Here is a 27,796-nt window from a genome sequence, read left to right as displayed (position 1 = left end):
GATCTTAGTACAACAGAGTAGTGAATAACTCAAATACTCTATATTTTCTACTTGGGAAATCACAAACCCTTTTCACGGATTCTTGTACTTGTAACTATGTGCTGATTGCACTTCTTTATGCTAAGTAGGAAAAGGATTATACTGTATTAGTATAAATTGCTTTCCAAAGTGGAAGCTTTACTGGGATATTTATGGAATAATTAATGTGTCATAGTGTAATATATGTTCCCTTTGGCTAGACTTACATTCTGTATTAGTTCTGATCTTCATTTCTTTTGGATGATAACTGACACCATGATGAACTGATAGATGTGAAATAATTCTGCCATATTTTGGCTCTCTGTTTCCATAGATAAATAGATAAAAAGTGTGATTCTTCTTATACATCAGAAACTTCTGTAATAGGTGATTTTAAATTCATGTCCTTTAAAGACAATAATAGTTGATAGAATATTTTAACTTTCTTAATATATACTGGTCTGACATGAATATTTACTGTGTTGACTGGGGTAAACTCCGAAGTGGCTAGCAAAAGAGAGTAAGCTCTTAGAAGTAATTGTACTGTTGTAATATCTTGTGGTAACAGCTAGCCTGATGGACCAGAAAAATGATGAGTAAATAGGTGGCCCTACTTCTTGTATGGAGAGCTATTATAAAATGTAATAAAAGGTATTTGCAAGGCTAAGAAGGATTTCAAAACTGAAGTTAAATCTACTCTCAGAAATCCTTATTTTCTCTCAGAAAATCCTTATTTTGTTATGCACTTTTATTTTTATATATATTTCTTGTTATATACATTTGTAAATTAAATTTGCATGTAACCATTATACTTTAGTAATTTAATATAATCAGTTTCATGCTGATGAGCTTTCAGAGCTAGTGTTAGCATAGTCCAGGTGGGTTAGAGTGCAGCATCTCAACATTTGTCCCAAAGACAGGAAGAAAGGAGAGATTAATTCTGATTTCCTATCTGAATCGATGGAATTCATAAACTTTAATGCTGGTAAATACTAAGGTGGGGGATTTTCAAGTAAAAAAGATGAGGATTTAACATGTGTCCTTTTCTGGAGTGTTTTCTGAGGAGCAGATAACTAGGATGAGGGAGGTAGAGTAACCAAATCCCTTACCAGCTCTCAGTTTGCTACTACAAAACCAACACCAGTCATGATATGACTGTCAAAGCAGCATAGCCACAAAAAGAACCTTTTAAAAAGCTTCAGAAGCAAACAAACAAGCTTATGTGTTTATCCATCATGCCAGTGTTTCTTCATGTTTATATGTAGAATAGAAACTAAAAAGTCATGTCTTATCCCCTCCTCTACCCCCTTAATCTCTCTCCCCTTCTTTGGCTAAAGCTGTCGCATGCTGCTGTGTAAATCATCTGAGTCTTTTTAGTGATGGTGTTTGAAGTTTGATGGCAGCAATGTGAAATGTGATGAAAGTGTAATATTTGTTTCTATATTGTGACACAGAAGATAAAAGATAATAATCTAGGTTATAAGAAATCACATGCTTTACCTTCTCTTATTCTGTGAAACTAAAGCTTACACTGTTTTATTTTGCTATTCTGTATTCTTTTTTTTCAACTTAAGCAAAAACCTGGCTTTCATTTTCTTATTTAAATAAGAGACAAAAGAGTGACAGTGTGAGTCTGAAACAAATTTAATTTTGTGTTCTGATTGAATAATTTCAATCAGAAGCATCTAGCATGTCAGTTGAGTGTGGGAAACAATCACAGCTAACTTTTTTGTATATGTGAGGTTGGAGGAAGCATTTGGATAAACCCATAATGATCATACTTTTAATTTTATTTGAAAGGCATACAGGTCTGGCTGGACATTCTTTAAGCTGTCAATCATTCTAATCTGTTTTACAATTGCAGTGAGGAAAGAACTGATATCAGAAGCCATCTGTAGTCAGAATTTCATTTTAGGGGTTAGTGTAGAAGGCTGTTTACATAATGAAATAATCTACAAAGTTGTCTGCCAAGTCTTTGATCTGTGGATCTTGCTTTTTCCTCAGTGGCTTGTCTCCTGAAATAATGACAAAATATGCAAAACGTATTGTATGGCTCGGACAAGATGAATTTGGTATAAATATTATTTTTCAATCTCAGAGAATTTTTGCAAAATTGACTTAAAAATTCCTTTATATTATTTCCCATGGTTTTTCAGTCAACAGCTGAATTATATCAACATCAATGGCCTACCTAACACCGATATGCAAGATGACAAACATGAAATAAAAAATATAGATGAATCCTGTGTGCCCCCTGATGCACAAAAACGTTATAGCTGGGATGAAGTCTAGTTATAGCTTTAAGGTTCAAGGGAGAAGTTCTTGCTGTGCTCTAAATCCCTGGGAGACTAAGATGTTACATTAATTTGTTCTCATGGCTGAGATAGTACTTGAATATGTTTCAACATGATCAGGAACTTATTTGGAACACTTCTACTCTTCAGGGCAAAATACTTTAGCTGTGAACTGTACAAAAGGCAATCTTCTTCAAGTCTTCTGGCGTCTCCTGTTTGGAATGTGGAATTGGTGTTCTTCTCTAACAATATAGTCTCCTGGTAGGCACACATAAACGTGTCTGTAACTAGGCATGCATTTTCCTTGTTGCAGCATGGATCTGTTGCTTTAAAATGTAAAATTCCATGCACCCCATGAATCTCATTAGCAAGCTCTTCCAACTGGCCATATACAGTTGCAGAAGGGGATAGGTATGCAGGTGTGTCAGGTGAGGGCATCAAGCTAGAGGGGTAAGCTTGAGGGAAAAGTGTGAGAGAGGGGACTTAAGGTGAAGGCCAAAATAGTGAGCATCTCCTATGTCACAGTAGACTTGACAGGTCTTTTCTTTTGTTCTTTGTTCCTCCTCTTCAGTGAAATAGAGGGAAGACCTGTATTGCCCGAATCATGAACAGACCTCACAGGGGAAATCACATTTTAAATCCTTTGAGAACCGTTTCAGAAGTTTCTTCAGCAGTCTTATAAGAGTGCTGAGCAGTGCAGAAATATTAATATTACTTCCCTCATATCATGTCTACATATTTCAGACTTCCAAAGACAACCATATTTGGGAAAATATTATAAACTGTTGTATGCTTTTCTGTTTTTGTAATAGGAAAGTATTGCTCAGTTTTTTAAATCTCATGACTTGTTATGTACCATAAATCTTCATAAAAATGTAAGTGCATGTAATTTATGCACATCGAGTATTAGATGTTGCACACAGTTTAACTACATAATTAATCAGTGAATCAGCTTGATTTTTTTTCTGCATCTGTTATTGGAGTAAACACACTGAAGCAGCTATACTTATAATCCATACATATGTCAGACAAACATTTGGAAGAGTAGGCTGGTGTGTTTCAAATTTACAAAAGAGATTGTTTTTCTCAACATGTTTTCCTGTTTATTAAACCATAAGGATGTTACATCATTTGGAGTCAGTAATGAACTGTTGTAAATATAGGTTAAGATTTCATCAGATATTAGCAATAGACTTAGTCAAAATTGAATGTCTGGGAATAATTCCAGTTTTTATCAAATCATACACCCATTCTATAATTTTTCACTGAAAAATAAGAGGAAACAAGAAAATAAAAGCTCATAAGTTAAGTTTTCAACATGTCTTGGAATTTTTAAGTGCCAAACATGTTTTGCATGCGCAGAAGCTATTGACTAAAATCCTTTTTGAATTACAAATTATTTTTAGTTTGAAAGGCTGTTGTTAGGGAAATGCAAGGCTGTGAATGCTAATTTGGATCTGCTTTAACAATTAAGAACTGTAGCTTGAGCTGGACACATATTCTTTGAACAATTCTTTATTATAAATGAGTGAATGCAACACCTATGTGCTATGCTAATGAAGGTTACTATCAAGTTTAATAGCCAAGGTTAGTAATTAGACGATATTTTTGAAACAGCTAAACAGTTCTCAAACTGGTACAGTTGCAAGATTGACTAGAAGTTAATGTCTTCTGTTTTGTCGAAGAGCTTCAAGATACAAGTTTTGCTGGAAAGTCTGGTGCAATAATTTGGCTGTTTTTCAAAGCGATAGATGAGAACTATTAGGACAGGTTAATAAAGTCACCACTTTATAAGACACTTCTAAATACAATGCACACATTTGCATGTGATGTTTATATCTAAAAAATTGCTGAAGTTCAGTAAACAAAGGTTTAAATGTTTCATGTTTTGATATTGTATTCAAAATGTGCTCAACTGTGGGAACAACAGTCTGCTAATTTTTCATTGATAAAATTAAGAATTAGTTCATCTGGAAGGAAATTCTAGGATGAAATTGCAACTTTTCTTCTAAATGTAAGGTGTTTCACACCTTGAATAAACAGAACACATAAAGATGTTTGAACACTGAAACTTTTAGTTTGGAAGTTAATGGTGAAAAAAATGCAACCTTGAATATTTGCAAAACAGTGTGCTCATTCAAACTACAGAGATGGTACACAAGTGGTGGAAAAAAGGCCTTTTGTGATTAACATTCTCAGGTTTCAACTATTACTGTAATGTACATGATATGATCATGGGTTACTTTTCAAGACTCAAGTAAAGCAATTGAATTGAAAAGCAATAGGAATTCAAATTCCTATTGGAAACCCACTGAAGGAAATGCAAAGTTGTCATTGATTTGAGTTGGCTTTGATTTGAAGCCTTACTGGCTACTTGTGATTATTATTTTCAGTTTAAAAAATCTTATTTATAATGATAGACTTTTCAGAATGCAATTCCTTGCCCTTCCTGTAGTTATTTTTCATTATTATTTACTTGGCCAGTATCGCATCTTCATTTCTTCCATTTTAAGGTTCTCAGGGTTTAATAAAGGTCTGTTCATTTATATTTTTACTATCTATCACAGTATCAGTTTCAGGAAAGGTAAGAAATATTTCTCTGTCTCTCCAGCCTGGATTCTTCATGTTGCTGAGAAGTGCTTGAGAAGCCCCTGAGCTTTTTTTAAGGATAATTTCTTCAGAATAGGCACTGTAATAAGTTGCATGCACCCAAGACTCTTGTGAAGATCCAGAGCAAAAAATGTGTAGTTGGTGTAGAAGCTGAGGCATTCTAGAGTGGGAAAGCACAAGGGCAGTTCAAAACTCTGTTAATATCTGGGAATACTTGTGGCAGGCAGTAGGTAGCCCAGAATTGAAACCTGGTAGATTCTTCAGCTCCCATATTCTGTTGCTTTCAGGGGGCACATGCGAGATAAGGGAGGGAGGGAAGCACAAAAAGCTTTACTGTCTTTACTCTGCTCCTTAGCAGCTATGCCAGTCTGACAATGAAGAAAGAAGATCAGAATATGAGATTGCAAATAAGTTTTTTGCCTGAATTAGTAGCAAATTATCAAAGATGACTTAATGACCAAGTTTAAACTTTAGTGTAAGAGTTTGGTCACTGAACCAGTCATGGACCTGTATGCTAACATAACTGTCTTTTTTGGGAGTATATTTTCTAATGCTCAGATTGCTCAAATCTGTATCTCTGTGTATGAGACCTTGAACAGAAATAGGGCAAATAAAGCGTTATTATTGTAGAATGCACTACTCCTTTCTTTGAGGATCATGGCAACAGTTTGCATCTAAATACCGAAGTAGAAGAAAAAAACATTAAAACTTCTTCTTTTTTCCTTTTTTTTCCCCTGTTTTTTGTTGTTAGTTTTTTGTAGTTTTTGTGGAGGTTCTTTTTTTTTTGGTGGTTTTTTGTTGTTTTTTTTTTTTTGTGTGTGTGTGTGGTTGCTTTAAAATTCCAAAGATTCTTCAGTTTAGTAAAAGGATGAGAAAAAAGGAAATTTTCAAAACAAAGTACGTTTTTCATAAGGCTGTTTTACATTTGGTTGACGTGCAAAGGAGCAGTCTTCCTTTTCCCCAGCTACTCGTTCTACCCCAGTACCTTATGTTGACTTTCCAGTGACAAACATCAGTCAGCTCACATGTCTGGCTGAAAACTTCTTGGGGTGGAGGAGATGAGCAAAGGGAGAGTTTTCAGCATTGCCCACCTGAAAGTGTGTTCACTTTTTCAGTTTAAGTGCAGAAGAGCAGATACAATGGGCAGCCCAGACAGAGTAGGAGGGCAGAGCCAGGACATCTGCCCATAGTTGATTTGGCTTATGCTGCTCATGAATCCTCACCTCTGCTCATCTCTGCAGAGTGCTTGCTCATTCTCATAAAGAGCAGTGGGACTTGAGTATCCTCTCACTTGTATTCCTGAACTTGAATAGCTGTGAGGGAAGATGCCATTTCTTCACTACATCTTGACTAATACTTTTATGTGTGGCTCTCACTTAACCTTCACTGATAGCTTTGTAAAGACACCATCTCTAATATCCAAACTGGATCCAATGAGTTGGAAAACAGTATTGTTCTATTTTCATGTTGCTTGATTTGAATGGCTCTACAAGAAGCAGTGCACTGGAAGATAACCATGTTTAACCATGACACAGTTTAACCATGCCAAGTGCAAGGTCCTACAGCTGGGTCGGAGCAATCCCAGGCCCAGCTACAGGTTAGGCAGAGAAGAGATTCAGAGCAGCCCTGAGGAGAAGGGCTTGGGGGTGTTGGTTGATGAGAAAATGAACATGAGCCAGCTTCAGTGTGCGCTAGCAGCCCAGAAAGCCAACCGCATCCTGGCCTGTATCAAAAGGAGTGTGACCAGCAGGTCAAAGGAGGTGATCCTGCCCCTCTACTCTGCTCTCATGAGACCTCACTTGGAGTATTGTGTGCAGTTCTGGTGTCCTCAACATAAAAAGGACATGGAACTGTTGGAACAAGTCGAGAGGAGGGCCATGAGGCTGATCAGGGGAATGGAGCACCTCCTGTATGAAGGCAGGCTGAGGAAGTTGGGGCTGTTCAGCCTGGAGAAGAGAAGGCTGCATGGAGACCTCATAGCAGCCTTCCAGTACCTGAAGGGGGCCTATAGGGATGCTGGAGAGGGACTCTTCATTAGGGACTGTAGTGATAGGACAAGGGGTAATGGGTTAAAACTTAAACAGGGGAAGTTTAGATTGGATATAAGAAGGAAATTCTTTCCTGTTAGGGTGGTGAGGCACTGGAATGGGTTGCCCAGGGAGGTTGTGAATGCTCCATCCCTGGCAGTGTTCAAGACCAGGTTGGACGAGGCCTTGGGTGATATGATTTAGTGTAAGGTGTCCCTGGCCGTGGCAGGGGGGGGTTGGAACTATATGATCTTAAGGTCCTTTCCAACCCTAACTATTCTATGATTCTATAAAGCCCACTACAGGTCTTTCATTGTGTAAAATCTTCATAAAGTTGAACAAAGCTTTTGTAAGGCACTGGCATAACTCAGAGGGGTAAGGGTGATGGAATGAAGCAAAAAACACCCTGCAGCAAATTTGGCAGGATAGATTTGAGAAGTAGAACTTTTTGATAGTCCTTCCTCAATCAAAATACTTATAGGGATGCAGTTATAAGTCATAAAAGGGCTTTTACAGGCTGAGAATATTTCAACTTAACAGTGGTATGCTGAGTCTTTAAGAGCACATTAATACGGTGCTGTAAACTTCACCTAAATTAGAATGTTTTTTGTACATATGATGAGTCTTAGTAACCAAAGTAAAGCCTGAGATACACTCAAGAAGTGTAGATTTTCTAACATGGATGAACATCCATCTTTGCTTACAGTGATGGCCCCTTTCTGGAAAGGCTCCGATATCTAAAATATTTTGATATAATCATCTCTCTTGGTCATCTTCAGGCCTGGAAAGTATTTCAGTTGTTACTGAACAAGAAAAGAACACATGAAAGGTCTGAGGAAGAAGTAGGTAAATCAGCCGCAATGGCCACAGTTAATAAGAATATCAATTTTAAGCTACTTTTTAATGTCTGAGGGAAAATTGTATTCACAGAAGAACTAAAAAAAGACATGAATTGAAATTAATTTCTTAAGAATACAGGTAGACATTAGACTAAGATTAAAATTAGAAAGAGAAACATGTATTTGGGCAATGAGCTGTGACAGCTGGTGATGCTGTTGCCTTTTTTAAGAATATAAAAGATTATTTATATAAGTGGCTTGGCCTAAATGTTCTTCCAGAATTTGTGCCAAATACAGAAATTATTCTTAAGATACTTTGGGCCAAACTCTGTCTCATTGGTTGTCTGGGTGGCTCCTATTGATTTTAATGAACATTGCATATGTTAATTCAAGCGCAAAATAGGCCCTGTGATACTGATTCACTGAGTTTAAACCATAAAACAGGTCATTTCTGTATGAATGCATAAGCAAATTTTAGGATAATAGAAGAGATGCATGCAGGCTTTTACAGCCTTTCCATTAAGCAATTGTAAAATGCAGGAGGTATTATGTTTCTTCGCAGTCAGACATTACTAAGATATCTATAATAATGAAAACCTGAAATATTCTTCATTCTGTTGTGTATCAAAAACACTATTGAAAAATTTTGCGCTCTTCCCTCAAAAAGTGTAGTTGTGATTTGATTTGTAACAATTGTCATTTACAATTAAGACTGTATGTCTGGTTTATGTTACTTCATGTTCAGACAAATATAGGACAGTTACCCTGAGGTGCTTATTTATTAATCTCTAGCCACTTGACCAAAGAAATACAATGGAAAGGATAAAATGACTAAGTTTGTTTGAATAAGCAAAAAAAACCAGTGCCTTGGTGGTTTCATACATAGACCTAAACATATTTGAAATGTTACAGCAATTGAAACTATCTAAATTGAAAATATCTATATTGGATTAAAGGAATAAAGATGAATAAAATCATGTAAAAAATGTGACTGGCAGTGAAACAAACCAAGTCATATCTTATGTTTTGTTCAGAATTCTCTACTGGAGTACTCTTCTATCTACTTTTATGACTGAGTACAATTCTTGCATTTAAAAAACAGAATATAGCCACAAGATTATAGATGTTGGCTTGAAATACTTGTTGCAGAATTATTCTATTTCCAGGAATATTCCAGGTGTTGACTAGAAAATGGTTACTCAATATGGTAGTCCCTCCATGCTAATCAAATTAACAATACTTAGACCAGTGGTGGACTTAACTTGAGATTCCAACACCTGAATTTTGGATTCTATGCAATTTATGTGATGGAGGTATCCAGGCTCCCTCTATTGTTAATAGGAATCAAGTTAGTCCAGTCAGTAGTAACCTTCAGAGTGCTACTTTATCTTACCCTTTAGGAGACATCTGTATTTGGTTAACTGAGTGGTTCTCCGTATGCTATTGATTGTATTGACTAGATCACTATCAGCTAATGGGAAGTTGAGTCCCTGTCTCACATGTAGACATGCAGCTTAGATGACTGAGGCTGAATCCCCCAGAAAGGCTGTATTATTCATTTACTCATGAGCACCTAGTTCCATTTGAGCTTCTGTAGAGTCCCAAATGCTTCCATGTGGGGCTCTCATGTCTAAGAAAAAGGTACTTGCCTTTCAGGAGAGGCAGCTGGATGCTAGTTGCTATATTGGGCATTTTATTGGATACAGGTAGCTGTGAATGGGCAGCTGTCTTATGTACTGTCTTTCCTGACATTTAGTTTCAAAAAGATAGTGTAACTCTGTCGTGGTTTAAACCCAGTCATGTAATTCGTTCGCTCACTTCCCCCCCCTTTCTTGCCCTCCCCCTGCTCTCGGAGGGATGAAGAGGAGAATCGAAAAGAATGCAACTCCCACGGGTTGAGATAAGAACAGTTTAGTAACTAAGGTATAACACAAATCACTACTGCTACCACCAATGATAATAATGATAAAGGAAATAACAAGGGAAGAGAATACAACACCTCAGCACCAGCTGACCGATAACTCGGCCCCCAAGCCCGACCAAGCTCCGACCGATACCTCCTCCAACCCTGCCGTCTCCCAGCCCTTCCGGCTAACTCCCAGTTACATCCTGGGCATGACGTGCTGTGGTATGGAATAGCTCTTTGGTCAGTTTGGGTCAGGTGTCCTGTCTCTGCTTCCTCCCAGCTTCCCCTCCTCCCTGGCAGAGCATGAGGCTCACAAAGTCCTTGGCCAAACCAAAACATCTCTATCAGCTCTGTTCCCGAGCCGAAAGTCAAAACACTGCACTGCACCAGCTACCAAGGAGGAGAAACATGACTGCTACTGCTGAACCCAGGACATTATCCACCCCTTATTCCATACCATTCACGTCATGCTCAGATCCCACATTTTCAATATACCATCACTCTTATCTCGGTGCACTCTTATCTTAGTGCATGGACCAGTCCCTATAAAGCTGCTGCGTCCATCTGGTCCATGTCAGGCTCCATCTCTTGTAACAGTCTTCCAGAGCAGGAGAGACTGTGTGCAGTGTTCACACTCGTGAATAACCTGGGCAATAGTGTCCATTGTTAAGTCCACCCCTCGATCATGAGTCCATCTCTGTGTTGCATCTCTGCTCTGATGGCCTGAAGTGCCATGGGCCCACCAGGCTTAAAATAATTCACTGTCCCCTTAAGCAGTTTCTGCAGCCTGTTGCTGGGGACTCCATACAGCTGCCTTCCATCTCCGATGCTTCCAAAGCACTGGAGGGGCCCAGTGGACTAGATACTTGCCCATACTGTCCCACACACCCTGCCACTCATGACTCTCCAGCCTTGGGGAAAACCTCTTGGTCCCCCTATATTGTTGTCTAACCCCAGACAAGACCCAAACCTGACTCTGCTTAACTTTTGAGATCAGACAAAATGGTTGTGGGTAGAACACAGCCTGTGTGTGTGCCAACATGCTGATCCCCATCACAATCAGCAGGCAGGTCCCAAGGATACCCAAAGGCCACTCAAAACCTTCAGAACTCTCAAACGATGCTGCTGTGCTTGTCACTGGGGCTGGTGTAGCTGCTGTGCTTGCCGGCTCTCCCACCGCCAGCTTCTCTTTTCCTGAGTCCAGCTCTTCCTCCTCTGCCTTGCTGGGAAATGCTGCGTGGTCTCCTGCATCCTCCTGGGGCTCGGCGGGCGGCTGCCGGGAAATGCTCTCGGCCGTCGCGGGGCTGGGCTCTTCCGCGGGGCTCGGCTCCTCCGCGGGGCTCGGCTCCTCCGCCGCCTTCTCCCGCTGCTCGGCAGCCGCTTCCTTCTGCTCCTCGACCTCCCCGACCTCCTCCACCGGCAGCCGTCCCCGCACGGCCTCCGGCCCCGCTCCCGCCGCCGCTTGGCCCCCGGGGCCGCTCTCCCGGGCCGCTTCGGCAGCCGCCGGCTCCCGGGGCCGCTCCCCCTCGGCTCCCCGCAGCCTCACGAAGATGGAGAGTAGGGCGAGGGCCAGGACGGTGAAGAGCAGCCGGACGGCCAGGTACAAGTCCACGGCCACGTCCGTCCCACCCTGCTGCTGGAGCCCGCCCGTATTACAAGCCATTGCCATAAAGCGCAGTGAGACAAGAACCTTAGCCCAAGCCCCACACTTGATAAACACTAACACAGCAAATACCGGCTCTACGTAAGTTACAACATTCTGAAGCTGTGAGATCAAGAGAAACAACTCTGAGAGCCAATAAATCAGCATTGTGACGAATGACTATTAATCCAGTCAAATCTGTTCTTATCTCAACCCCTCGTGCCCCACGTTGGGCGCCAAAAAGAACTGTCGTGGTTTAAACCCAGTCAGGTAATTCGTTCGCTCACTTCCCCCCCCCTTTCTTGCCCTCCCCCTGCTCTCGGAGGGACGGAGAGGAGAATCGAAAAGAATGCAACTCCCACGGGTTGAGATAAGAACAGTTTAGTAACTAAGGTATAACACAGATCACTACTGCTACCACCAATGATAATGATGATAAAGGAAATAACAAGGGAAGAGAATACAACACCTCAGCACCAGCTGACCGATAACTCGGCCCCCAAGCCCGACCAAGCTCCGACCGATACCTCCTCCAACCCTGCCGTCTCCCAGCCCTTCCGGCTAACTCCCAGTTACATCCTGGGCATGACGTGCTGTGGTATGGAATACCTCTTTGGTCAGTTTGGGTCAGGTGTCCTGTCTCTGCTTCCTCCCAGCTTCCCCTCCTCCCTGGCAGAGCATGAGGCTCACAAAGTCCTTGGCCGAACCAAAACATCTCTATCAGCTCTGTTCCCGAGCCGAAAGACAAAACACTGCACTGCACCAGCTACCAAGGAGGAGAAAAATGACTGCTACTGCTGAACCCAGGACAAACTCTTAAAAGAAATCCCTAAAACATTTAATCGAAAGTAGTAGCTATATAGAAAACAGAAAACTTGGAAATATCCTGACTGAATGAAAAGCTGCAGTATTTGATTACACATTAATATACTCTCAAGGATGTCCTTACAGATGACTTCACAGTAGCAGGACTAGTTTTTCCCCATAGCCCCATTTTCTATTTCCCTCATCCAGTGCCATTGTTTTCCTCCTTCTTTTGGCACAGAGTCATCCAAAGTGCCGTTTTACCACTATTACCCAATTTAACCCTGTTTGTTGAGATGAGTGGTAAAAAAAATGGCATCCAGTTAGAGCTGCTGCAACTCCAGAGCCCTCAGTGAAGATTTTTCAGGATTGTCAAGTTTTGCAGTTAACAATAATGATATCTACAGAGCAGCTCACAGGTACATTCTGTCCATACAGAATCGAGCATTCTGATACTGTTACCCAGACATGCATTACCATGAGAATTAGGATGCAATCATAGGAAGTCAGTTCCTGAGGTTGGTGGGATCTGCAATCTGTGCTGATTTAATCTAGAATTATGACTTCTGGTTGTGACCCTTTGGCTATACTTCATTAACTAGTGTGCATTTCCTTGCATGCATTTGCATAAAAAGGCAAGCTATCCATTTCATCTGTCAGCGTACAGAGTGCTATGCAAAGAGTTGCCTTTCAAACAGTTGTTCTCTGGGGGTTTAGTGCCAACATGCTGCCATAGTCTTACTCTGATTCCTCTGAGAGCTTGCTCAAGAGTCCCATTAAGATGAATGTCAGAAAACTAGGTGAAGCATTACATATCCCAGATTTCCACTTTACATTTTTTTGCTGTGCTACAGCATCACCTTATCACAATTATATTCCATTTCATAGACTCATAGAATCATTTAGGTTGGAAATGACCCTTAAGATCATTGAGTCCAACTGTTAAAAGATCATTTTATCATCTTAACATCTGCACACTCTGATAGGTCGCTTTAGTATATTACTGTCACTCTTTCCCTTTATGTATTGTAGTTTGTGACTGGAAGGATCAGTATGTTTTAATAATGTTATAAATCAGTGGATAATTAAATTGAAATACTCAGCTTTCAAAAAAAAAAACCCACAAAACAACAAACCCAAACAAACCAGCAGCAACATACTCAGCCACAATCCTAGAGTTCTTTTAAGAATTGTATCTGCCCACTAAATTTCGTATTTAAGAAGAATTTTGCTTTCCCAATTAACAATCTAGGTTTATATAGTGAAGTAATGCAGTGATGCCTGTCTGAGGTGCAGAGCTGAACTACCACATTCATGAATGCTGAAAGCAGGATGTGTTCCTGGGGTACAGTCTGGACGGTCCAGTTGCCTTCTCTGCTGTTCTGGAAGCAGAAGTGGCCCAGACTACTACCAGGGAAAATGTATCCAACATAAGGCTGAGGTTTGATTTAACAGTTTATTATATTCTATGATAGTTTAATCAGAACTGTTTATTTGTTAACTCAGCTACCAGTTTGTCCAACTTACTTCTCTGTGCCATAATGTTAACCTTTATTGCCCAGCCTTGGAGGGAAAATAGGAAATTAGCTGTTTTTTAGACTGTGGTTCTGTGGTTGCCTTAAGCTATTGTAAATGGAGGCTCTCAGTTAAAGAGGTGTTTACAGATTCCTCTCTCCTTCCATTTTTGTGTATGTCCCTGACCCAGATACCTAGTTTTTATGAGGCTGCTGAGCGAGCTGAATGGGGAAGTTGGCTAAAAACTGGTCAATTTTTCAAGCATGCCTGTTTCAGCACATTTACATCCAAAGGAGTGCTAGTCCCAGTTCAGGATTGCCCCTCTTTTTGGTGGCATTATGGATTTGGATTCGTTTATACACCTTATGTAACTGTAATCTAAAAACTGTAACAAATCCAGATACTTTTTGGGAAATTTAGCATCTAAGTGTGGTCTTTCTTGCTCATATGTAGCATGCATTGAAAAATAATAGGAGGGAGAGTGTTTATTTAATAACCTTTAAAAAAACCAAGATAGCTTTATTAAGTTACTTTATTTGGATTTTCTAAGGTATCCAGGCACTTAATTATTTAAATCAAAATTTATTTTTTTTTCCACATTAATATGTAAAACTGTCTAACCTGTTAAAAACATTACTCAGGAGTGTTTATTCTATGAATTATCATGTAAACTGATAGAATTTTACTCATTTTGGTGTTTCAGCAGACTACATTAAGATACGTGAAGAGATTACCATAAAAAGGAATCACATTATTTCTTTTTCAAAAGATTCAATGGATACAATAGGGTTTCTAAACATGGGACAGAAAAACATTCTTTGTGTAATGGGAATATATTTGGAAAAAGCTACGGTAAGTGTAGAACACTTCAGAGTTTCCTGCTACATGTTGGCTTTTGGTTCTTGTACTTGGGATTAATGAAATTTTCATTTCTGTTTCTATAGAATGAAGAAATAATTCTATTACATATGAGCCTGATACTTCTTAGGAACACCATATTTCTTGTTTGTTATTGCCAATCATCGTCACTGTTTTTTTGTTGTTTTTTTTTTTTTTGTGGATTTGTTTAGTCTGAAATTAGTTAACATGAAAATTTATTTGCATTAGATCTGTTGGTTTTGTTGTTGTTGTTGTTATTGTTGTCCCTGCACAGATTTGTATCATCAGTCTACTAAGTCAGTAGATTCTTGAGTAAAGCAACAAGTATATCTCTGAATACAGTGAATTTCTAGACGTGCTATTATTAGATTGATTGGTCTATCAATGAGCTAGACCACAGATATATTTGAAAATACTTAGGTCAAACAATAAAATGTGAATTGCTTGCTTCAGAGCAGAGGATATTTTTTCCAAGACAACCTCCTTTTCATTTTTCTGTTCTTTTTCCTCCCCTTTTGCCGTAACTGCATGAAGAGACATGCACAGATGCCTACTGCCACAGTGTGATACTTAACCTGACCATCAAACAAGCCTCACAAAGGAAGGCTTTTCAGGTCCCCCAGTGAAACAACCACTGCATTTTATTACGGCGTGAAATTAGAAGTGAAAAGCCCTATGGCTCTTGCTGTTTAGTAATGCGGAATATGTCGTTTCTGATGGTGGTGGTAGTTCTGGGAGGGAAATAGAAAGCCAAGGAAGAGAACAAAATAACGATTTAGACAAAGAGGGCCCCCCTATTTTATATCGTCTCTGATTGTTAGGTGGTCTGTAAAATCATAGTACTGTGGTGGATACAAGCAAAAAGTGTATTTAGTTGCAGCTCAGTCAGAAATGTATGTGTGAATTTGCAGGGTGATGTATAAGGAGAATCATCTGTTATCAGAAGAGCTCACCAGTTTAACTCACTTGTAAACAGCAACAAAAAGCTTGACTTTGCTTGGAGAGAGCAGCCCTCCTCTGACAGACAAAGCTGCATAGCAAGATGGTGTTTATAACAAGACTGTGTGGTTATCTGAATCTGCTTTGTAACAGATTGGAAGGGGAAAGTGCCAGCTTGAAGAAGCTTTCCCTTGTCTGTTTGAGATTAAAAGAATCATGTTTTCTCAATGACTATTCTGCTCATATATAAAATGTCAAAATATTTATGCTCGCTTTTAGTTTAAAAGTTTTATGTAATTACTAAAGCAAACAGTCAACTATTAGGAAATTAAAAGACAATTTGGGAGATATTTTAGAACATGAGATGTGCTTCTTTTCATAGATTCCTATAATCTGATAGGTTGGAAAAGACCTTTGAGTCCAGCCATAAAGTTATTCATCAGTTGATCACTATCTCTACTGCTGGAAACAAATTGTGAAAGCTCACCTACAACTCTAATGTCTGAAAGGGAAAAGCTGGTAGGTGTTTCAGACCCATGTTGTCAACAGCAAATATTACTGTTATTTTTACTACATTACCTTCTTTGGACCCTATCCACAGGGAAAGGGTGGCAGGGAACAGTCATCTATAAACAGTAGGCACATACAAGTAGAAAAGTAGAAAGTTTCTGCCATGTTGCTTACTCTTTAGGTTATAGATGCAATCTTGGAGAAGCTTTAATAGCAGAAAGAAGGATTTGGCATGACTGATCCATGATAGACTGATGGAACAGATGCAAGCATGACAAATCGGTTGAATGATAAACTGCACTGCAGGACTGCAGCCTGGAGGAAGAAGGTTCAGGTAGAGAAGCAAAACTGTTACTGTTTTTTTAATTCAGGTAGTTCATGTCATTATGAATCAATATGGTAGCTACACTATGGAAGAATTCCATATGTAAGCAATAGCATAGATAGAAGCAGGAGGGCGCTAAGCAGTTAAAACTATTAACACTATCAGAAAGAAATCTGTTACAGAAGGGCTTTTTAACCTTTTTAGACTGTATCACTCTTCATTTGATTTAGAATAATTTATGCATTTTGACACAGTATATATCTTGTGTGCACACTAGTGCTCCAGCCTTGACTTGCTGCTTCATAGCGTTTTGTCAATGCTACGCCTTAAATCTTGGCAGGTGAAACTTCAGAATGTGGAGATTTAGAATAAGGCTCAGGAAGAGTTTTGAAAAAAGAGAACTAATTGCCACTTGATGCAGCACATAAAGGACAGTCAATAGAAGAACAGGAAAATGATCTTTGAGAAACAGTTTGAATAAGGATACTTGGAACAACAGTTTTAAGGCCAGAGTAGGTTAGTAGAGGAAACAAAGATGTGAAAAAAGGAGACCGTGAAATAGAATATTATCTCTGTAGCAAAGAAGTGGTGGTGGAATAGCTACTGTGCTGAGACATAACCGAAATATTTGTACCTTTTGTAAACCTTTCAAAAAAACTTCAGGAGGATCAAAAAGTACTGCTAGGGCATGCCCCTGCAAGGTGAGAGGTTCACATTTAAGGCTCTCCTCTAAAGAACTCATTGCTTATACAAGATGAAACAGATTCATCACGAAAGTTCCATCAAATAGTTTGTTTAGGGGATTCATCTTAAATGTAGGAGGTTTAAGTTCAATTCTGTGTTTCAAAATCAGGAGAAAACAAGAACTGCAAAGTTTTTGCTGACTGCGTTAAGCTTTAGGGTGTGAGGCAGGAAGAAGGTACGTATCCCAGTTGCCTGTGCTGGTACAAACCCCTGTAAACAAACTTTGAAAAGAACTGGTCAGGAGTGAATTTAATGTTTGAGAGCCATTTTTCTGTTGACATCGATGGCCGTGATCTTGATTTGGTAACTAAGAACGGTAACATGAAAAGTTTCCTAGAATTGTTCTGTCCTTTCAGACAAAGAGCTCTGCTGGCAAAGTTTGACATGCCAGACAACTAAGCCATACAGATAGTTATCAAGCTTTCAGCATTGAAGGTTATTTTCACTCTAAAAGTATTAAAGTTGAAACTACTGCAGTTATGCTACAGTGTGATGATATGATTTCTCCTCTTTTTTTTTTAATAGTAATTTACTTTCCAAATATTTTATGCCAAAACAGTTCATTTTCAGCACCTTCAGTGATTCTCACCTTCAGTACATCTCCAACTGTTCTGGTAGCTTTTGCTTTGTGTTTAATTCTGGGAATTTAGAGCAAAGGCTACATAGACTTTCAGAAAATTTGACCTGAAGCTCTTGGCAAGAGTTTTGATCTTTCTGGTGTTCTAGTGCAGGGTGTTGGAGCATACGGGGATTTGAAATGGTGGATTTTCAGAGATCAATGCAGTCAGAGCAGCCTTTTTTTTTTAATCCAAATTTTTGAAATAGAACCTCCATTTTGGGAACAAAGCTTGTAATGCTACTCTATATACAAAGGCCAGGACAGACTTAGCTGCTACACTGTGGCGTGCCCTTTACCTGTCTCTGTTCCAGGAAATACTGATACTGAACCTAAGTCATAAGGCTTCCTTTGTTTGCTTCAGGTATTGAAGGCATTCTGTAACTCAAATTGCTAACACCTTCAGTTGTATTAGCACCCCTGATGTTGTCTGCTGAAACAAACCAGACAAGAAAAGGAAATGACTTTTTCAAGCTCATATTTTTGTTAGACATCCAACAATTGCACTTCTGAAAATTTTCTTTACCATAAGTCCTAAGATATCAGTGAGTTTGAATAACTGTGAAGAGCAGTAATACCTGTGCCTCTGTGCTTTTAGTCCCTCCACGCCCAAGTAAATAATACATATCGAATGCAGCTATTTGTTATATCAGTTTAAACTATGACTGTGTGATTTTGCAGCCAGTAAAGTTTCTCAGAAATGTGCCATTCTGCTCTGAAATAACCATTTAAATGACTAAAGCACTCTCCAAATAGCTGGTAACAGATAGAAGTCCACTGCACCTGAAATGTCTATATTTTGCTTCAGGTGCTGTATGCCTAAGCCTAGTAAGAGGCTGAGTAAACAGAGCTGAAATCAAGGGTTTGTCCACCTCTCTCCCCAAGTAGTGAAACATAACTTCAAAGGTACAGGTCACCATGTCCTTCTCTTACTTATCTGGATATTATTTTGAATAGTAATTTTTTACTTTTTCCTATGTCCTTCAGAATTTGTAATTTTAAGATATTGTAGCTGTGTTCTACAGGGTTTGGTGAAGTAAAGGTTCTAGTGGTCTGTTATGAGACACTGACAGTCCCATCTGCAGAAACAGTTTACATTTAGTGAGAGTACACTGACTGGATGTGAAACCAGAAGTAAAATCCTTTACTGATGGTTTTCAAATGTAATTTTAAAAAGTATATTAGTTTTAACACCATTTTGAGGTGAATAAGGATTGTTCATATCTTTCAAGGCTTCAGTTCAAGGTGCCAAATAGGGAAGGTCTCACTTTGTAGGTTGATATTTAGCATACATCTGGAAGATGTAATTTACCATCTTTTTCTTAAAATATAAAAATTGTGAGAAAAATAGAATCCAATTTGTGGAAAACTATCTAAAGCAAGTGATGTGTCCCAAGTTCCATATTTCACCTGCAGGTTGAAATACCATCGTGTTACTTAGATAAGAAATATTAAAAATAAATCACAGTTGTATATGTAATGATATGTTTTGGATCTCTGTATACAGCTTTTGTTAGTCTTTTCATAAGAGATATACCAAATGCTTCCAGGAAATAAGACCACTGCTAGATGTCTTATATTCTCTCTTACTTACTGATGTTAGAACTCAACATAAAATGCTGTATTCTCATAACTTTGACCCGTAGTACTTTAATGCTAAATTGTTCTGGATGAGGTGATGTGTATTAACCAGAGAAGTCTGCTAGGGTGTTAGCCTCAAGATTAATTCCAGTCACTGCAGGTATACCCATATGTGATGGGATATAATGTAACGTGATGCTGGCCATGTGGTTGCTGTTCTTTGTTCCTGTCTGTTGCTGCTTGGTGCTTTGGGACCCTGGAGGTTTGGGCTGTACTGGTTTACCTTACAGCTGAAGAGGACTCAGAATACATAAGGTGGCTGTAAGTACATCTCTGAAAGAGACACCATTTCCTTTGTTTCAGTGCCAGCCCCAGGTATTTTGTTGTCACTCTTTTCTGAGCAGTTAACTTCTGAAAAATACAAGGCTGTTGTCTGTCTTAAAACTTAAGGGTACACCATCTCAATGATGATTTACAAATGAAGAATTTTTATTTTTCTTCATGTATATATATATTTATTCATAAGAATAAATTAGTACTTGCAGATGATAACAAATTCCACATTAGCAACCTGTTCCGCGTCATCTATGCAATATGCATAGATGCATATATGTCATCAGTATAGAAGAATAAAAATATATGTCAGGGTGTCATCAGTATAGAAGAATAAAAAATATATTTCAAGGAAAACCAAGAAGTGCTCCCTAAAAGGATTTTAAAGACCCAGATCACTCTAACCAAGTAGCACATTCTTTATTGACAATTTAAAATCTAAGACCTGGCTTTCATTCAAAACCAGCTCTACAATTAGCAATACTTCCGGATAGTATCAGCCGAGTTCCCAGTGTACATGATAATGTCACAGAATAACCCCAGCTGTAACTGATTTAATTAAGACTTGATCCTCGAATACAAAATCATTCCTTTTCACCAAATCATGATGCTCACTGACCTACAGGAGAAAAAACAGGCAACACAGACAGGAAACCTTTCTCTGTCATTTAACCTATTTGTTTATTCATTTACAAGGGAAATATATTACTAGTATAATTCTCATGAGAATCTATTTAACATGAACAGAGGAGTAACTCCAGGTAGCCACATGAAGCTGCTATTTTACATAAAAGAATACATTTCACAATTGGTTGTTCCTATTAGACTTTCAAAGCTTTGAAGGTATTTAAACCTCTCCCAGTCTACATCAAATGTAACTGAATTTTGGGAGCTAAACTGTCACACTGAGTTTCTAGAAAGTTGATGACTGGTGCTCCAGTGGTGATTCTTAACTACTTTTATGTGTAATTAATATTATTCTATTCTGCTAAATTATTTACTTATAAGTATAGCTTGTAGAATTACACTGTGTCCTCCTGAGTGCAGAAGTACCATATCAGACTGGTGTCAAGTTGGAGAATCTAATTTGGTCTTTGATTCAAACAGTAAAATAAATAGTGATATTTCTCTTGGGCATTAATAAATGAGTTGTTTCTTCTAGAGAGAGAATGTTTGAGGCTTGTTTTGTGCATGTAAGGACCTTTTGGGAAAGTATAATCCAGAACTAATAGGAAATTTATTTTTTTAATTGATGTGGCAACATTTTTAAATTATTAATCTTCCTGATGAGTTGCCTCAGTTTTATAATGAAAAATAGTTTAAGTAAATGCATCCTGCAGAAAAGTAGTTGTTCAGACTGTTCAGAAGATTTTGTATGATGTGATATTGCTAATATCTGATATTGTTCTACCAAGCTGTTAAGTAATTTAGACTGGGTAGATACTCAGCTGTGCATTTACTGTTCTGAAAGCAAAAAATTGTGTTCTTCAGACAACTCACAGTCCACTGAGAAACCCATAAGGTAACAATTCCTATTCCTACTGATAGCAGAAGTAGATTAGAAAAAAAAAAAGTCTCAAAATCACTTATTTCTGTCTTGCGGTCTGTTTGTATTTTTCATTGTGTTTGCTGCCACTGTGCTGAGATTTGAAGATTGAAAATTGCTTTTCTCACAATTCCTTTTGGCGTAGCCATATATTTAAGTGTAGCTATCACAAATGTATTCTAAGAGTAATGAACACTATGTTTTCCTTTGGTTAAATTCCTGACCCCAACAATTTTCTCTGCTCAGTACCTGACAGTGAGTATCTGCATTTTTCAGGTACCATATCTTCAGGAGGTGGCAGGTTCTTAGGAGACTGTACCCTGAAATGTGGCTATTTTAAGCATCTAAGTTCCATTTAACTAAACACCTTAGGAGATCACAACACTTAAATGTATGTTGCAAACATCAGTTTTAATTTCTGACCTTGCTGTTATGGACAACTGGAATGTTGAATGATAATGAAAAGGATAATTATATTCCAGCTGTAACAGTGTCTGTTCTTTTGGCAGGAGTTTGCGTGTGACTTATTTCCACTTTGGTGAAGGAAGAAGCCTTACCAGACAAAAATATTGCTGTTTAAATAGTTATAACATTCAACTATTTAACTTTAACATAATATTTAAATAAATATTCAGTATTTGAATAAATATTTCATTACTTAAATGGTGTTTTACAGTTCTTTAGACTTTCAGAATTGCTGTGTTGGTGCAACTCTCTCCCTTTCATGTCAAAGGCAACATACCCTAAGCACAAGTTTTGGTAGACTATTTTGAAAATCCCTTTATTAACGAATGTAAATGGCATCCATCATGTAATAATCTCATAGTTGCTTTATTTAGAATTTAAAAATTAGAGCAAAGCCCACTTCTCTAACAGAGCCCTTAGCTGCATATTTTTGTTAATTAAATATAAAATAAAATATTTTAAAACAACTTCTTCCCTGAATGAAGCAGTACTTTGCTATTGTTCCTAATTTTATACGGTCTAATAACAGATCTATAGTACTATCTGATATATACTTTTATACTTCTGTGTGTATGAAAACTCTCCCCACCCCCCCACTCAAGGGTGACAAATGCTGTGGTACTTTCTATTAGCACTCCTTTTGGCTTTTGATGCAATTGCTTAGTACTGAGAAAAGTACTGAGAAAGCAAGCCTACAGCTTCCAGGTTTTACCACAGCAGATGATAAAACAGGTCCTTTAGGAGGATTCAGTTTAGCAAGGCCAGTGTGATTAACACTCATCATCTGAAGAATGACATTGGCCACTAATGATGGGTTCAACACTGTGATTCATCTCTCTTCCCACCTCAGCAGCAGAGCAGCCTTCATGGTGGTGCCAGGGCATTAGTCAGCAGTAGCTCCAAGGGAGCAGTGGCATCTGCTGAAAGAACTGCTGGACTGCTTCCCATGCTACTGTCCTTCTGCCTGCTGATGGTCTGCCACGTACATGGCATACATCAACATATAAGTTTAGCTTCTGAGGGCAGGTGGTAATGTCTGCAAGGTATATTTTATTACACAAAGTAGAGCCAGAACCAGCTGCCAGCTGCTGCTTGGCCTAGATTTCTCATCCTGGATAGAGAATTTCAATATCCTTTTAACGGGCACACACGTTTGCACTAATCCAGAAAACCTGGATGTGTTTACCTGTTGGGTGAAAATAGTTTTATCATGGGTGATTTAGGTATTTCCTTGACACTCTTCTAATTGGTGAGAAATGCTGTGTGCTTTCCTTTCAGATGTCAAGGCTAAGCTAAAGAGCAGTCAAATAACTCCTGTTGGTATGGAGAAACTTTGAGTCAGGCCTCTGCTGATTTGCTTTGAAATTGTTAGAAATGTATTACTAAAATTTTAAATGTTAAGTTGTATGCTTTTTTTTTTTTTTTTTTGTATTCTCTGAAGACTTGGATTTAAGAAAACAGGTGTTATTGCCAACTGGGTCTGACTCACATTTTCTTGACTATAATTTTTATTATGCATGGAGTGATACCTGTCAGAAAATCTTCACTTGTTGTTGATATAATGGGAGAGATCCACAATGGAAGGAGAAATGCTTTACTTTTATTGTGAAAACATTGGAAAATATTCTTCAATAGACTAATCTTGATGCATGTTCATAGCAGAGCATGCCAAAGATGAGAAAAACCCACAGTCTTTTGCAGAGAAAAGATAAAAATCAGAGTTACAAATGTAAATGGGGTGAAAAAGTTTAACAGAACCAGGCAGGCTAAAGTTTATGAGGACAGCGAGTCTGCTGGAAAGCTGAGTTGTCTGGAAAATGGCAAATCTATTTACACAATAGCTCTTCTTCAGAACTAACATGTATATAGGACATTGGATCTGGAACACATTTAACTCTTCATGTAAAAAATTTTTTTTGTTCATATATAGGTAAGAGCATGCACTCTAATCGGAGCCTATAAAGCTTATGATGGAGGACTTACGGCTTGCTACATCATCTGTTTTTCTTGGAGTATTCTGAGAGCAATTGTACTGCAGGCTACTGCTCAGCCCTGGTTCACTTTGTCCATCTGTCCTTTGAAGTGTCTGAGTTGAGATGCCCATCATCTCTGCCTGCCCTGATGGCAGGGGATGCTGAAAGTAGTCTGGGCTGTCCTGAGTGATTATTGTGACAGAGCTGCAGCCAGACAAGGCATCAAGTGTCAGAGGTTACTTATATAGCAGGTAGAGATACCTTGGTAAAAATGCCTTGAACAAACCCTGTGAAGCATACAGCATCTTGGTCTTTACTTCCAGAAATATGAACTGTATTGCTCTAGAGCCTGCAAGTAAGGTGGTCTGGTCAGCGTAAACTTGGTCCTAGTTGTCATCTCAGTATTGATATGTTGGTATAAATAAGCTCTCTGTGCTATGCAGCAGTGAAGCAAGGATATGAAAATCCTGAGAGCCTTGGGGATCATTGACAAAGTCTAAATGTTGCCCATTTTGACTTTACAGTATTTTATACCTCTGTAATTTGTACATCAGACAGGAGAACTGCAAAATTGGCATGCCAATGTTATTGAGCTTAAACGTACAGTAACTATGCCATAGGAGGAACCAACACTCTGGAATTAAATAAACTTACAGATTTCAGTGACATTTTATGATGTATCCTTCCAATTACTTTGTATAAAGCATACATATTGTGAAATTTGAAAAGCTAGAGAGTTGAGTCTCACTGTAGTGATAGGACAAGGGGTAATGGGTTAAAACTTAAACAGGGGAAGTTTAGGTTGGACATAAGGAGGAAATTCTTTCCTGTTAGGGTGGTGAGGCACTGGAATAGGTTGCCCAGGGAGGCTGTGAATGCTCCATCCCTGGCAGTGTTGGGTTGGATGGTTGGATGAGGCCTTGGGTGATATGGTTTAGTGTGAGGTGTCCCTGCCCATGGCAGGGGGGTTGGAACATGATGATCTTAAGGTCCTTTCCAACCCTAACTATTCTATGATTCTATAAAATACCTATATATATATATATATATATATATATATGAAATGTTTAAGTGGTATTTGTCATTGCTGAAATACGTATCTCTGTGACTAATGGTTTTATTATATTTTCAGGCTTTATCACTAATAAGAGAAATGCTGAACTTTTAAAAAACTAACTTTTTTAGTATATGTATGATATAGGTGGTAACCTATGTGTATTTATGCTTGGTTTTGAGTAGCGTAAATGCATATAGATCCAATCTAATACTATGTATAAAAGAAACAAATTATATAAATTCTGAATTGCATGTCAAAAGCCTTTCTTTTTGGTGCAGTAAGTTTCTTTTGGTGCAATAGAATGCACTATTACCAGAAGGAGTAGGTGATATTAATTCCTAACAATTACATAATTTTCCAAGATTGTATGTCTTAACAAAGGAAGAGAAAATGTTTCTGGATGCGAGTCTGAATTTATGTTTCAGCTGCAGAAAATGTTAATAGTTTGATTTTTCTAAACTGTGAAGCTTGACTTTGGTTTGCAGAGTTTGAATCTTAACTCTCTGTGTAAACATTGCAGTAGAGGTTGCAGGTGAAGAAATGATAATGTGGTACTTGAAATAAAGTGGTTTGCTAACAGACCAGTGAACGTTGTCTATTTATGCAGGAATAGTGGTTAAACCTCTGCTATGAAGTTTACTCCATAGATTGATGAAATAGTTTCTCGCTTGGGAAGGCAATACGCCCATCAAATCTTTAGACTGGTCAGTGAAGGGAAGATTTAACTTTCTGTAGTTGAGAGTAGTGCTTTTGACATTGTCTCTGTGATCTAGTGACACAGTGTTAAATGGTATTAGGACCTAAATTCAATAATGTGGAAAATAGGATGGCATATAATCAAGCGAGGCAATTGCTTTGTACAGTAACGAAAACTGGAAATATTTCTTGTAATCTAACCATGGCTTGGCATGACCTTGCTCTGACACCATGACTCAATGACAGTCTTATCCTCAGGAGAAGTAGAGTTTTAAAGCCTATTATTAACTTCCTATGGGCCAAACAAAAAACTGGAGAAGAAATGGGGTCATTTGTGGTTGTTTATTTCTTTCTCTTTCTGACACTCCTCTTCCTCCTGATTTTTCCTAGTGCCTGGAGCCCTGCAAAGAGTCCTGGGACCTAAAGAAAAACCATTGCCAAAGCTTCTGTGATGTAAGTCAGCCCAAGGGCACTCTTTCTCACTTTGCTCTAGCTGTCTCTTTCATTTAAATTATTACTTTCAAGGAGACAACTAACAAACGTGATTTTCACAGCATTTGCCTACATTTGAATAGGTACACATATAACAATTTAGCTATATTGAGGTTAAAAAAAAAAAAAAGGATTTTTTCTTTTTTTTTGCCTTTTTTTTTTTCTGAACAAATGATTTATCTCAGCTTAAAGTTTTAAGACTTGATCCAACCACACTTACATAGCTTCTCTCAGAAGGTGCTGTTAAATACTTCCAGTAAATGCTATTTCTACCACATGCTGTTCTATCTTTTCTGGCCATAGAAAGAAAGAGTAAGAAAGAGCATCTTTGTTTAAAAGATAAAATGTCATTGTGTGAAAATCCTAGTGCAAGGTAGCTAGAACAGATGCTTTCCTGTATGTGAAAGTCAATCTGATTTCTAGAAAAGAAAAAATAAATGGTTTTACTGGATTTGAAACATGGCTCTGCTGAATTGGTGAAAGTCCACACTCAAAAGTTACATTTCTGGGGTGGTTTTAGGTACAAAATGGAAATACAATCTCAGTAGAATTTTGCTTTATTATGACTAAATCAATATAAAGATACAACTTTAATCAAGTCTATGAAAGTGTATGTTTACGAAGCTTATTCTATAAAAAAGTAGAAGGGACCTTAATCGAATAATGATCTAGCTGCTAATACTGATGTAACTCCTCCCTCACCACTCTCAGCACTATTTTTCCAGTACAAGAGCATATTTTATGTCTAAATGACTTTAAGTATCATGAAGATGTTTGGGAAAAAGCTGTAATTTCAACTAAAAAAACCCACCAATTTATGTGTAAATAGGGATTACTGATCTATGTATTTACAAGACAAAGTAAATTTTTTTCATGAAAACCAATCCTTGTATGAACTTTTTAGCACAAATTAATTGCTGCTTCCTCATACACAAAACTCTAGGGTAGTGTAATAAAGCATTTTTAGTGGATGTAATTTATGTCGATCTCATGCATCACTTCTCAGGCTGTATGTTTCCAGATTTGGGTGAAAATATGTATAAAATTGGTTTAAAAGGAAAACATTTGTAGAACACTGTTCTACAGTAGTTAAAAACAGTGACCATCCCTCCTTGATTAGTGTTTTGTGGTTGAAGCTAAATTTAGAACTTCAGAGGCCCTTAATGAAGAGCAGCACATTTAGCAGCTAACTGAAAAATGAGCTGTGAAATAGGGTGAGGAGGAGAAGCCTTGAGGACGTATTATGCCTCAGGGAGCTATAAAGATTTTAATTAAGTAGCTGCAAATTTGTGACGTTTTAGGATTTGAAATTGCTTTCACACACACCAAAGCACAGGGCCCCTTTCATTTCTCTCAGACTCATCTATGATCCATAGACATTGTTTGATTGAATTAAACAAGGCTGTTTTCCTTTGAGAGTGTTTTCAATCATTTTGTATTTTGCAAAAAATCTGGAAGCAGCAATTTAGCATTTGTTTCTCAAGGTCCATGCTTGATATGTTACTTCTTATCTACTGAATGAGTGCACTAATATTAAAGCAACCTTATGTGTGAGGAAGAAAGACAGTTTACTTAATTCCTTTTTTTCTCCCTATAAATTCACTTTCCTGCTGGTAGCTTCTTAACTGGCCAACCATGGGGTCAGGCGCATCCCAATGGCAGGAACAGCGTGAGCCCATGTGCAGAGATCACAGGGTCAGTAGGAGATATAAGGACTTCTCATTTTGGTATCCATATGGTTAAGCCATAACACCCAAATGCATCTTTAAAAGCCTGATTCAAAAATTCTGGACTGCTCTGTAGGACAAGATGGGAGAGGTAATGTAGTGGCATTGTTCTTGGACCAAACAGTCACTTTTGAGCATAAACTGACACACAATCTGTGAAACACCTGGGCCTCCATAATACTGAAGTCTTTCTCATTTTGCCAGAAATATGAGAACAATAAAAATAAGAAAGTAACACACTTGAAGATGGAAGGAAGT

At 38.2% G+C, this 27,796-nt stretch overlaps 1 protein-coding gene across 3 annotated transcripts in view; it reads left to right on the top strand.

Annotated features, from left to right (window-relative positions):
• ANOS1 (anosmin 1) overlaps positions 1–27,796 on the top strand; it is a 132,832-nt gene that overhangs the window by 48,865 nt on the left and 56,171 nt on the right. For all 3 annotated transcript variants that reach the window (XM_061459873.1, XM_061459871.1, XM_061459870.1), the window contains one exon: positions 25,710–25,772. In XM_061459873.1, coding sequence (XP_061315857.1) covers positions 25,710–25,772 — 63 coding nt within the window. The remainder of the gene's footprint in view (positions 1–25,709; positions 25,773–27,796) is intronic.

Source organism: Pezoporus flaviventris, unplaced genomic scaffold, assembly GCF_033815535.1.
Source record: "Pezoporus flaviventris isolate CSIRO_AGI_PZ_B2104156 unplaced genomic scaffold, CSIRO_AGI_Pfla_v1 ptg000030l, whole genome shotgun sequence".
Classification (NCBI taxonomy): domain Eukaryota; kingdom Metazoa; phylum Chordata; class Aves; order Psittaciformes; family Psittacidae; genus Pezoporus; species Pezoporus flaviventris.
This window is presented reverse-complemented; position numbering and strand designations above follow the sequence as displayed.